Genomic DNA, 13,660 nt, shown 5'->3' with positions numbered 1-13,660 from the left:
ATATAATAGAAAATAAAAATAATCCTATTTCAAATCAAACCTAGAATATAATAGATGACAGTCTCAAAGTACTGCTAAGAAATGTGTGTGTTGGTAATAATTATATATTCACACACACATATACTATATATACACACATAAGGTGAGTGCATAAATAAATATGCACCATTATATAACTATCAACAAGCTGCTAGAATATAAAGCAAGATGTGAAATAATGCCAGTATTAGAACTGACTTTCCATATGTCCTAATCAGATTTAACTGGACAATGTTACTGTAAGACTCATCTTCTGAAAAGGAAATTTAGTAGTTATGAAAATACTTTTCTTTACTAATTTTCCACGTGTATCTAAGTTGCTAAATTGGCAACATTTTCTACACAACAAGGAATATTCATATTAACGTGCCTTTTGTTCTTGTTCCTTTGTTTCTTCCATATTTTGAAAGGCAAGGATATGGGCTTCCTGAAGCGACTTATGCCTTTGCTGATGTTCCTCTTCTAATTCCTGGATCTCCTGAGTCAGCCGCTGACGCTCTTGACTGAACTGGGCTTGCAGCTGTTGTAAAGAGCTCTGTGACTGGGAAAGCTGCATCTCCAGATTCTGCTTGAGCAAGGAGATCTAATCCACAGAACAGCAAATATTAATTAGTCATTAAAACTAAACTGAACTAAACTAAATAAAAAAATAAAATAAGAAAACATCTGAAAGTTAACCAGAATATTAACTACAAGGGACAAGAAGTCATCCCCTGCATTTCTTGTTTATGTTGTATCTCAGGGGTATAACAATTACACAGAAGTAGCTCCATAAGGGTCGTCACACTAATATATTGATACTACTGTTCAACCTATAAGGTGATTGTTCATGGCCAAATTACTGAAATTTAATTCTAAGTTTTGTATAAAGATCAATAAAAATGACACTATCAAGGTCTAAAATAAAATGTCTGATTATTAGAATAAGCTACTCTTCATATCAAGGCCACATCAATTCTGTGTGGAATATCCTGCAGTTCAAAGAGGAGTATAGTTTGTGACATATATATTGATAGATTTATTTATTTTTTAAAATCTTTTGATTTGGTATGGTCTTATTTTACGGGTGTCTTTTTGATTTTAAGAGACATGGTGGCTTAGGACTCTACATGACAAGTAAAATACTGCAACTTGGTGGATCTCTTTTCTATTTTTATTAGCTTGGTAGTACAATAAGAGTGATTTTTTATGCTGGCTTTTAGCTGACACCAAAGCAGTTTGGGTTACAAATACTCATCTTCTTACATGAGTATTAAAAGTCATTACTGCAAATGATGCTTTTTACTGAACAAGAATCTTAATGCATCATAGCACACAGCACTCTTTGAAAAAGTCCCATTTTCTTTTTTGTAATATTTTTGCACTCTGCTCTTCACATCAGAGAGCATCCTCTCAGACTGAAAATAGTAAAACTCCACCATCGTCACAGGCAGCAAGAAAGATACAACCTCAAATCCTGAAAGCAAGATTTTACTAAAGATGATTTTTTTAGTTGCAGTGACTTGAAGGGAAAATAAAACTGTCACATGACAAAGAATTTAAACTAGTAAGGATTTTTTTTTCAAGTCTCGGAATAACGTCTAATTTATTACAAATGAAAAGTCTGATAGTGTCATTTGAATCAGCGCATCTTACAAATAATTTTGACCAATTAATAAAGACACTGCAAATTGATTTATTGATTTACAGAACATTAAAATTCACCAATTAACATAAATTTAACAGCATATCAGGGACAACTTGCAGCATGAGCATTATTGGACATGTTCTTTTTTAGAAGGCAACAGCTTAAGCATATTTAGAAGCAAGAAGCTACATTTAAAGAAAAATTAGCACTAAAGCAAAACACGCAAATTAACTTGAATGAAACAACCACAGCTACTTGCACTTCAAATTCGTCAGGTCTTTGTATCTGTATCTATACACTAGTTTCCATGCGTACTGTATCCACAGCATTTTACTTCAGAAAACTTTGAGGGAAATTAACCATAAGTGAAAGAATATAGCAAAGGTCGATACTGCATTCTGTAATCTGAACTACACGTCCTTTACTGAGTATATTAAATATAAATGTCACACACAAATTCTAAGTCAGAGGTTTTTCTAATCTACTGCTCTCCTTGCAGAAACATCCCACCCTGATGATCAGGAAAAAACAAAAGGTCAAGGAAAAAATGTAGGGAACTTGATTCCCAAGCTCATCTGCTTCTCATTTCCAATCCATTCAATATGCCAGTATCTCTGCTTCTTTTCTTCCTTTTCTCTTCTTTCTAACTCCATTTTCAGAATCATAGGAATGAGCAGTAAGGATAGGACAGCCTTAAGAGATAAGAATTATTTCTTAAGAAATAATTTTATCACTAGTTGGAAACTTAAGATACTAATTACCGCTCAAAAACCTTATACAAAGAAAATCCCACCATATTCACTCAGATAATCTTCCTCTGAGTGCCTGTGACGGAAACACTGAGATAGCAGACAGATGTTCACAATCACAGAAACACAGAGTTGCAGGGGTTGGAAGGGACCTCTAAAGATTACTGAGTCCAACTCCCCTGCCACAGCAGGCTTCCCACAGCAAGCTGCACAGGTAGATGTCCAGACAGGTCTTGAATATCTCCAGAGAAGGAGACTCCACAGCCTCTCTGGGCAGCCTGTTCCAGTGTTCTGTCACCCTCACCCTGAAGAAGTTCTTTTGCATATTGTTGTGGAATTTCCTGTGCTCCTGTTTATGGCCACATGTTACATAATTCAAAGGGAAGTCCTGCTCAGTCCTGCAGAACCTCAAGTAATATAAAAAAAATGGCACTCTAAAAAGCCTTTCATGACAACATTCAAATGGAATGGACTACAATTTGATATCTTAGTCAAATTCATACAGATTTTTATGAAGATGACAAAAATAAACATGTTTTTGGTTTGAAGTTAAATCTTTCTCTTTACGTAGGACTCTGATCCATAATTCTTACTCCAACATTTACAAACCTTTTAAGCAAGGAAAGTCATTTCTTTCTTGGAAACATATGAAACAGTTTAAATGAAATGTCTAGTAGAAGTCTGACATCTGGCTCCGAAGCCATTTTAGAAGAACAGCCTTTGTAAGAACAGTTTGGACTTCCATCAGATTAAAGTGACTGCAAAACCACAGCCTGTAATAAGTTAATCTCTGGGGAAGCCTATCTGCACCAGTAGACTATATAATAAATTTAGGACAAGGTTTAAATGAATAACAACCAAGTCAGATTAGCCTACCATTCTAATACAACAAGTACTTTTTAAAAGAAGAGTTATTTTAAGAGGAGTACATAATTTTAATATATTATACATGGATATATTATACATATACTGATACACTCAATATTTTTAAATATCAGTATGTCTCACTGCATGTCCATATACTCCTGTATAGAAGATTCACAAGAAAAACTGAACACTATTCCCTAAACTTCCCATACTTTTATCTAATGTTTTCAACATATTAAAAACATTGTTAAGAATTTAAGAAATAAAAATAGAAAGAATATTCTGGCTATATTAATAACTTGCACTGCAAGACTGCAAATTATAATACATTGATCTCATGCTTCGCAGAAAGCTCTGCTATATACATTTGCACTGCCCACAAGCTTGCTTGCGTTAATGATGACACGAAAATGTTGCTTATGTTATGGGCGCTTACATAATGTTTGATGTCCAGTGTTACATACATTTACACAGATGGCACAGATGAATGGAGGCAGAACACAAGCTTTTGATGTCTAGCAGCAAACATGTTCTCCTTTCCAAAATTAATAAATATTCAATTTCACAAGCTAAAAAGCTTTAAAGCAATAATACAGGATATGCAAATATATTAGTGCAAACATGCCCTATTTACAAGTTGTAAGTGCAAATCACTTACATTGCTGATAGATTTATGCAAAGCTTCACCGAGACAGTGCCGCTATGAAGAAAAGATCACAGGAATAAAGGGAAACATTCAGAAATCAACTAAGTAAAAGAAAAAGGGATAAGGAAGGGAGAGTAAAACATAGAATATTAATTATAGTATGACCAGGGAAAAATAAATTGAAAACTACTTGGAAAAAAATTAAATGAATAAATTGCCTTGACTTCACATATGAAGTACTGAATACCTGACAGAATGAAGTATTTTCCTCTGTTATTGTATGGACATACAAGAAAGCATTAACTCTTCAATGTAATCATACATTATACTCCTGTATTATTCAACTGAACATTTTGGAAACTGTCCAACTGTTTTCTCCTTTATGGAAAATAATTCTGGGAAGAAACCATTAAGTACATCAATTTGCATTACTATTAGAAAAGATATTACATAAGGATTCAATCAACAGTCAGCTGTGTATCTGAAATCATAAGCATATTAAGTGTAATATTAAAGATCAGATTTCACTGCTAAAAGGCAGAAAACTATTTTAGTCTGTAGTGAAGGCACACTAATATTTTAAAAATTCAGGTTGAGATGGGTAAATAAAATAGACATATTTTTAAACCTATAGGAAAATGACTTACTGTCCACCACCTATGACCAGCTTATACTGATGCTGACTACTAATGAAAAACAAAAATAAAAATAGATCATCAATTAGATGTTCTATATGTAATATTACTGATATGACTCATATACATCCTCCATATGTAAACATGTATAATTACATGTGTGTTTACACATAAACATGAATTATGCATATAGGCACACACGCAGAACAGAATCACCAGAAATGAAGTGAGAGCAACTTTAAATCCAGCATGACCAATTTCCCTTTTGGTACAGGTCAGTCAAGAAGACTTCTATCTCAAGGAGACAATATTTTTACAACAGCTTGGAAGACTTAACTTGGGAACTCTTATGTAATAATTTGTCCAGATAGAAGAAAATATTTTCCCATTTGTAGATTCAAGAAAGGGAATAATGTAGAAATACCCAATAGTGGAAAATCCACAATTACTTTACTAAAATTGTAAGAGAGTTACAGACAATTTTCTAATCGAGACTAGTCTGTTGTCCACTAGGAGGCACCATAGTCCAGTAGACAAGAGAATGTAATAGCTCAGATTTCAACAAATAATGATATCAGTGCTGATCTGAATTTATCTAATAATTTTTCCGGTCTGTTTTGTTTAGGTTGGAAGTTCTTAATTATTCTTTATTAATTAAATATTCAGTTTCCAAAACATTTAGGACTTAATTTTGACTGAATCATCTAGGCATTACTGTAGAAGGCTAGTAGTGTATTACATTAAAAATAAACTGCAAGAAAATATATCTTTTTGAATGTCTACTCTGAGTTCTATGAATAAGAGCATGTGAATAGAACACTGAAGAAAGTGAGAATTGCCCCCTCTGCTCACAAAATATCAGATTTCTTTCACCAAGAAAGAAACTAGTCTTACTTTGCTGACAAAACGGCCTTACAACTGACTGAAAATCTCAGTTTAACCATTCTAATACAAGTGCTTTTACCAAGTTTCTAAGTCTTAGGTCTGGAAGCAGATGGAAGAAAAATGAAAACTCTCCAGTTAAGTTCAGTACTTAAATTTGTCACATACATGCTTACTGAAATGAACAGTTGCTGGTCTTCCATGATGACCTTTCCAGGGTGATCACACCGTAGTACTTTCTTCAGGAAGGGAACTCTATCACACCACTGACATTTCCACTTTTAGTTCAGTTGTACTATTTCTTGCAAGACATTAGTTTACTGCATGTGTGGCAGTCCTCTCATTTCACTGCTTCAATTCACTAAAAATTACCTTTAGTCACATTACAGAGGCTTAATGCTAATGTTCAACATCAGTCTTCATATCATCCAAATATGAGTTATGTAACTCTCTTTCTCACTGTACTTACTACAGGTATTTTGGTGTCAAATCATGCCAAGATCTGACTTTGGCACATGGTTAACTGAGTTTTTAAAAATATTGCCAGCAACAGCCGTTGCTGTACTAATGCCTGAAAGTGAGTGGAAAAGATCTAACTTGATCTGTTTTATCAAAGTAGATCAAGATTACCATATCTATACACTGTTTTAAGAATGACCGCTGATGAATGCTGCTAACCTTTCTGAAGAGGAAAACCCACGTGCATCCACCTGGTGTTAGTAAAAGAAACTTGTTTAAGATGTCTACTGAAGAAGATGAATGGATTCTGGCATATATCTATTTTATCCAACCATAAATGGTAATAAATGTTACTCCTAGTGTTTGCTGTTTTCACTGTTTTCAAGCCTATGCAAATCTATTTCAGTAGTCACTGGGCTTGAAGAGATTGTGGAGATGTTTACCAATATTCTGCAAATATGTGAACAATTATCTTCTAGTGCAAACAGTTAAGCTATGAGTAATGCTTTAAAACTAGACTGTTGCCAGAGTCTTGGTCTTACACTGAGGGAAAGACCTATACAGTTATGAAGTAAAAATTGTATCTGGGAAATGGTTTCACTGTTGGATTTGGTTTAGGTTTCTGTTTATCAGTTTTTGAAGTGTAAGAGCCAAGCAAACTAAATTCTTTTCTTACTCATGCATTGTTAATTACATACTGTACTAAGAATTTAATGTTCTTCTCATCCACTGATGGCAGAATTAAAGTCTTTTAGTCCTTCCCAGATTTACTAACTCAACTGCCAAACAAAAACTGATGTTACATTCCAATTAAAAGTTTATGATAAGACAGACAAATTTATTTGGATATGATGGCATCACTGCTTCAATCATCAAAATAGATGTATTTAATTTAACTAAACACAACATCATGGGAGACAAAATTAAATGGAGACCAAAAGAGAGATGAAAATGAATTCCACTTACACATTTGTTCTAAAACAGAAAGAAAAAGAAAAATTAACATCTATTAGTATTCCTACTGCATCCCAGTGAAAATACTTTGAAAGCTCTTGTTTTGTTCTGGGATTTTTTTCGTCTGTATCATATCTCTTAATCTTACATTGTCTTTAACGAATTTCCTACATTAAATTCAGAATCTTTTAAACAAAGAATAAAATAAACACCATAGTCTAAAGCTCAGAGAAATAGATGGTACAGCTGGCTGCATCTTGTGCACTTGTTTTATTGTTCAATCTTCAGGAAAAAAAACCCCAAAAACGACTATCTCAGGATCACATCTCTGCACAGAATATGGAGCCTAGAACAAAGGAGCTGCCTTATTAAGAAGTGCAGACAGTCTCAAAACAGGGAAATACCCTCAACAGATGGTTCTCTGAAGACTTCAGTGACTCTGAATTACAAGAGTATTCATACTCTCAATAAAACCCTAAGGAACTGAAGCACAGTCCTTTTTAGACCACTGCATTCAAAGCTGTCATCACTTGTGACAAGTTTCCAAGAGCTGCAGAAAGCTTTGCCCCTCTGGACACAAATATCCATAGAGAAGAGACATAGAACCTTACTCTGACCTGCATTTCGTCCCCTCCTTAGTGCAACTCTGCTTTTTATTCTTAGGGATTTTCACATTTCACATTTGTATGTCCATTTTAAATCTTGCCCAGAAACCTTATGGGAAGACACTTAGCATCCACTAGATGTCATATTAGCCTTACCAGTATCACCAAAACCAAGAATGACAATTGTTAGGATGGAAGAGTCGGTTGAAATTTACATCCTATTCGATTCTGACAGACAAGCCTTTACCCAGTGTGCTCATGACAAGATCAAGTGAAAGGAAACAGGGTAAAATGATCCTGTGCTAAAAGTTAATCTCCCTTCCTTCAGGAAATGGATATATAAGTATATGCAGGTTTTCTCTAGTAGAAATTTCCAGCATCCATTTGACAGCAAATCTTCTAAACCAAGGATTACACAGACTGTAGAACAAGCCATTAATCCTTGTGCTGAGGAAAGAAATTAGCATTTCCTGATTTTGCTGATGTGGGCACGTGGTCTCTGAACACAGGCAAATAAAAGACCTAATGCACTCAGGTAGAAGACTGGTCATGTATAGATGTCCATAGGAGCTTTATGATTTTTCTACAGCATTCTATTTCCTGAACAATAATTCTAGTTTGAACAAGATCTCCATCAAAAAGCAATATTTGTACTTTGTTATCAACAATTTTATGCTTACTATGAGATTGCTTAAAGAGGAAATCTCACCATAACAGAAACAAACTCTGAATGGAAAATTTCCACTATCTTTTCAGCACAGATTTCAAAACCCTTTTCAATTTTGCAGCAGGAAAAAAGGAAAAATAAAGGGCTACCAAACCAAAGTGCATGTAGCATATTTTTGTCCATTCTCAGACTTATCCCCATTACTGTACATTAGATTCATTTAAAAATGATGGTATCTTTGTGTGCAAAGAATTGACAAAATTAGAAATAAGAATTTCACATTAATACTTGACAGGTAACAGTATGAAAATATCTAAGAACTGGGAGGGGGGAAAAAAAAAAGCTGACAAAAAGTTTCTTTTCTCTTACTGAATAAGAGTTTTACTGAAGAGACAACAGAAAAGCCGATATTTGCTCAAATACAGGAAAGATAACCGACAATCAGCACTCAAATCAGTTTACAGAAAGAAACACTTATAACAATAGGAAATATATAGGAATATGTATCTTATTCTGTGCGTTTAAGTTCTCCTCAGAATTGATGGTTGAAGAACATGAAGCAGAAGAACAGAGAACTCACTCACTTTAAAAAAGAAAATTCCTTCCATTTTGTTCACTGTGAAGCCCTCTCAGCAGTGAAATTTCTTAAGAAATAAAACATTAAAAGTGCATTCCACAGCTAAGAAAAATGGAAAAGAACTAGCACATCTGAACTTCTTACATAATTCATGAAGGAACTCCTATGTGGATTGATATAGAAGTGCTTAGTAAAATTTACAGGGGAAAAAATAAAAAGCACTTTCTTTTTATGCTTTTTATAACCATTTTTCATATCGGAGATGAGAGCTACACACAAGACAGGTTAACTGGATCAGTGTCAACTGGATCAACCACAAATCTAACTGTAGATGTTAAGTGAGGTTATACAGCTGGCAAAAATGCATTTAAGCATTTGATCAGCTGAAAAGCATTTGCTCTCAAGGGAATTATTTTACTTGCAACGAAACTCCACTGTTACAAAACCAATAAACCTACATGCATTCTAGGAAAGACTACTTAGGCAGTAATGACATAAAAGCAAAAATATCATCTTGATGTAAAAGCTAGATTTCATCTACTAAATAGGCAACAACAATTAGAAGGGAGAAATCTGGCAATTAGTAGACAAAATATAAAATAAAACCTAGTATATTTTATGGTCATAAATTGTTGGATTTTATTATTATTTTTATTTTTAATATTGTTGCCAATGATAACTGTGTCTTTTCATTTATTATTCTGGCACCAATCAGGAGTATCCTGAAAAAGGCATATTCCATACAGTTTTTCTATGTATCCATATGAAGCAACACAATATTTTCTAGAGTAAAAAGAACACTATTATCACTGTTTCATGCTGAACATCACATTTTATCTACCTGTGAAAAATAATATTTAAGTCCTTTCAACTTGGGTTACATCTGCCAAATATACATTATCTCATTATTGTCTAGAAGTAATTTGTTACAATTCCCTCCTTTCCCCAAATAATTTGTGATAATTAGATTCTTCTGAAATGCCTTCTACTGCAATATACTGTTGAATTAAACCTCTATGGACAGCATCCATACACCAAAAGGTCAAGATCTAGTCACTTTCTCAATATAAAGAGCACAGACCATATTTTCTGCCAAGTTAAGAGTTCACAAATGATTTTGTAGAGAGCATGAGCCTTTGCTCTTGTATTATTTTGACAAATGATCGTACAGTAGTGCTGGTATGGACCAGAGCAATGCTTCAGGTCTAGAAGTCCACACTAGAGAATGATGAGTCACAACTTTGCTCTCTTCCCAGAAATGATATGGATCTCATGATTTTCAGATGAGTTGTAAATGAATCTTCCAACTGATGTACACCGGGACCATGTCTAACAATTTTACAGTATCTTAGGGTGTTCTACTTTGCACGTTTGAAAGGAAACTGAAATGAAAAAAACATCCTTTTGACAAAATTAAACTGAAATTTGGAATTCTTCCTAATACCACTGACTTTATATACATGCACATGTAAAAGAAGAATCTCATTTCAGTACTGCCTCCAGTCTGTTTAAACTAAACTATAAGCTCTCTGGGGCTCCCTAAGGTGAGCTTATTGCACAAGTTTTTGAAGTGTTGAAGTGGGTCTAATGCAGAACAATATCATTCTAGACTAATGCAGCCAAAGTCTATAGTCAACTCTGTGTTCTGAAATTCATACTAAAAATCCCCCATTCTTTTCCACACTGAAAACACCATCATTGTTTTTTATTTTTTTTTCCTATGTTGAAGTGATTACATTTGTGGATAAAGAGAAAGCAGAGGATGCTTGCAGCCTTGGCCTTACCAAGATTTTTAACATTCTTGAATCCAGCTGTAGCACAGTTCAGATGGGTGGATTGCCAGATGGATGAGAACTGACTGGCATACAAAGCTTAAAGGGAAAAGTCAATGGTATTCTACTTGAAACATTTATACAAGTAGAATTTGTAAGATTTTTTTTTATTTTTTTTTTTTTTAAGTGCCTCAGTGCTCTGAAGGAGGAGACAGGAAGTATCATAACTGAATTTGTGAATGACAGTAAACTGGGGGATGATAGGAGGGGGATGGGACAAAATACACTGACAGGAAAGGCTACTATCCAGAGTGGTCTTGCATCAGTTATGAGCCAATAGGAACCTCATGAAATTCAACAAGGATGAATGCAAAGTCCTTCCCCTGGGATGGAATAAACCTCTGCATTGGTACAAAGAGTTTTACAGCTCTGCTGCACATAATCCAGTTAACGATAGGCTAAACATGAATCAGCAGTTGACTCTGGCAGCAACAAATGCCAGCAGCATACTGGGCTGTAGCAATAAGCAGTAGTTTCAGGGAAGTAATCAGTTCTCTTAACATGGCATTTGATGCATTTCACTTGGAGGAAGTACTCTCTTCCTCCGGTTCATTCAGCTTTGTTTGCCATGGTAACGCTGATAAACTTGAAGAAATTCAGAAGGGAGCCACCATGAAGATGGCTGGTACTGGAGCATGCATACTGCAAGAACAGACCGAGGGAACTAGGTTTGTTCAGTCTAAAGAAGAAAAGTCTTAGGGTCTTCCAGTTAGCAAGAAGATGGAACCAACCCCCTTACAGCAATGTACAACAGGAAAATGAGAGACAGCAGTCATGAACTGAAACAGAGGAGGTTCTGATTAAATCTAAGGGAAAAAAAAAATCACTGTGAGGATAATTAAGCACTAGATGAGAATATTCAGAAGGGCTATAGAGTCTTCATGTGTGGTATCAATCAAGACTTGCCTAGAAAAAGCCCTAGCCAACTTGACAAATCCAACATTGACTCTGATTTGAGAAGGAGATAGGACTTCCTGAGGTCTATTCCAAACTCATCATGTCTATGATTCTTTAATTCAACTCAGTGCAACTACCCTTTGTGTAGAGCAATCAAGAGGAATTTACTACAGATCTGTTTCTCTAAGAGTTAAGTTATCCACCTTAGACACTGTAGTCTGAAGTTCTCTCACTTCCTGATGTAATGGATAAAATGTAGAAGCTGATTACGTGATAACAGATGTAAAGCTTAATTCCATACCACCATCAATAATTATCTTTCGGTCTTTGTGAAATAACTATCCAGTTCAAACACTGACATGGAAAAGTAACAGTTGGATTAAAAATACAAGTGAAGTCTCTCTTGCTTTTGTTTCTTGTTAGTCTTCCAAAGACATGCTATTCATAAATAGTAATAATGGTCATAATAATTATATTTAGTAATAGATTTTGATACAGTTTAAAAAAATATTTATATATATTTTACATAAGCATTCATTTCTTCACCCACAAACTCTCCAATGAAATTCCTGTTACAGTTAGCTTCCTGAGATTTTTGATTCAAAAATTTCCTCCATATGCAGAAAAATTTGTTCATTTGTAACATTTTCCATTCTAAAGATGTAGGTGAAATCTATTACGGTATTTTTTCAAAGGAAAATATAAGCATTTTAGAAGCATGTTAAAAGTACTACAACAAGTTTAACATACTGCTTTCAATTTGTACCCTCATGGAGAAAATTACTCAAGATACTACTGTAATAAAAATATCATAAAAGCTGAAGGATGTTTTGACTTTTCAGTGACCTGTAAATTTTCTTTATTGTAAAGATATGGGATAACAACAGGAAAATGAGGAAAAAAGTCTCAAGTATTAGACTTGGTAATAAAGGTGACCAGAGAGACAATTAAAATAATAATAATAATAAAAAAAATCTTACAGTGAAGACATGAGACTCCCACTACCCCCAAAAAAATCTGCAGAAGTTTTATTCAAATAGCATGAAGAAGAACATTAGCGTCATTTTAAGATACCTTCATATATTACTTGTAGTGTTCATTAATTATTAGGGTTAAAAAAACATTATGGTAAGAAACTACTTGTCAAAGTAGTCACAACTAATTTGACGTAGCTACTTGGTAATAAATAACTATATTGTAATGACCTACAAAATCTCAGAAAGACCATATTACCTGGTCTAAAAGATCTTCAACTTTTTTTTGCCATCCATCCCTGGCTGCATTTTTTTCACGTTCTTTAAGCTGCAATAATTGAGTCATAGCTGCCTTCTTGTCCTCTTCATGCTGAAGCCTCAGCTCTTCACGAAGCTTGTTACATTCCTGTCTAAAAGTAAATGTCAAATAACTAAAACGCGAGAAGTGAAAAAGGAATAAGAGTTCAGCAACAATTGGAAAAGCTTAGATAATAACAAAAGGCTTAGTTTTGCTTTTCATTTGCTATTACATTCACATATAATACATACTTTTATTCCTTAAATAAGTATAAAAATCAATACTTGCCGAAGATTTTCTGTCCATTTAATTTCCAAGTCACGAGCCATTCTGTCAACTTTGAACTTTTCTTCTTCTCTCATGGCAGCAATCATTACCTCATGTTGTTGTCTCTCCTGGTCTAGTTCTCCCTGCAAACAGAAACTTCACAATAGAGACTGATCAGCAGCAAAAAAAGTATTTCAAACCTTACATCTACATACATTCTAACACAAGCTTCAGTTACAACTGCCTTACAAACCTTGGACTACTACTTTTGTAGTAAGTACCTTCTGATTAGTGCCTATACCTCCATTGTATACTTTTGGAACATATTTCCAAGAAGAATTTTTTTCCAAGAAGTCATTTTTGAAGTAATATTTTTCCGATTCAGCTTTAATAGATCACAGCACAATTTGTTAGAAAGAATTTCAAGAGGTCTTCCAGTTCTAATCAGTGCAGAAGCAACATCAAAATTTGAGCAGGTCTATCAGGTTTCCTGTCAGTTTTTTTGGTTGTTTTGTTTTGTTTTTTAAATCAGCAATTAGTACCTGAATTACAAACTTTGAACAATCTGGATTAGATACACAGTTTACATGTCTTTTTATTTCTTGACTAGCAGGAACAGAGTCTGAATAACGCAAACAAACCAACGCAACAACAACTCTAGAAATTTTATCAATTTCTGTTCAAA

The 13,660-nt window shown here is 34.2% G+C and overlaps 1 protein-coding gene across 2 annotated transcripts in view; it reads right to left on the bottom strand.

Annotated features, from left to right (window-relative positions):
* Positions 1–13,660, bottom strand: part of FAM184A (family with sequence similarity 184 member A) — a 60,209-nt gene that overhangs the window by 16,720 nt on the left and 29,829 nt on the right. The window contains exons 8-11 of one of the 2 annotated variants that reach the window (XM_085541763.1): positions 12,993–13,118; positions 12,670–12,816; positions 3,941–3,982; positions 410–622 (exon numbers count right to left, since the gene is read on the bottom strand). In XM_085541763.1, coding sequence (XP_085397889.1) covers positions 410–622; positions 3,941–3,982; positions 12,670–12,816; positions 12,993–13,118 — 528 coding nt within the window. The remainder of the gene's footprint in view (positions 1–409; positions 623–3,940; positions 3,983–12,669; positions 12,817–12,992; positions 13,119–13,660) is intronic. The other variant, XM_085541765.1, reaches the window with a different exon arrangement.

The sequence above is a fragment of the Coturnix japonica genome, chromosome 3, assembly GCF_054131305.1.
Source record: "Coturnix japonica strain WE chromosome 3, WE-NBRP24, whole genome shotgun sequence".
NCBI lineage: Eukaryota > Metazoa > Chordata > Aves > Galliformes > Phasianidae > Coturnix > Coturnix japonica.
The sequence above is the reverse complement of the archived record's forward strand: the minus strand, read 5'-3'. Positions and strand labels throughout refer to the sequence as shown.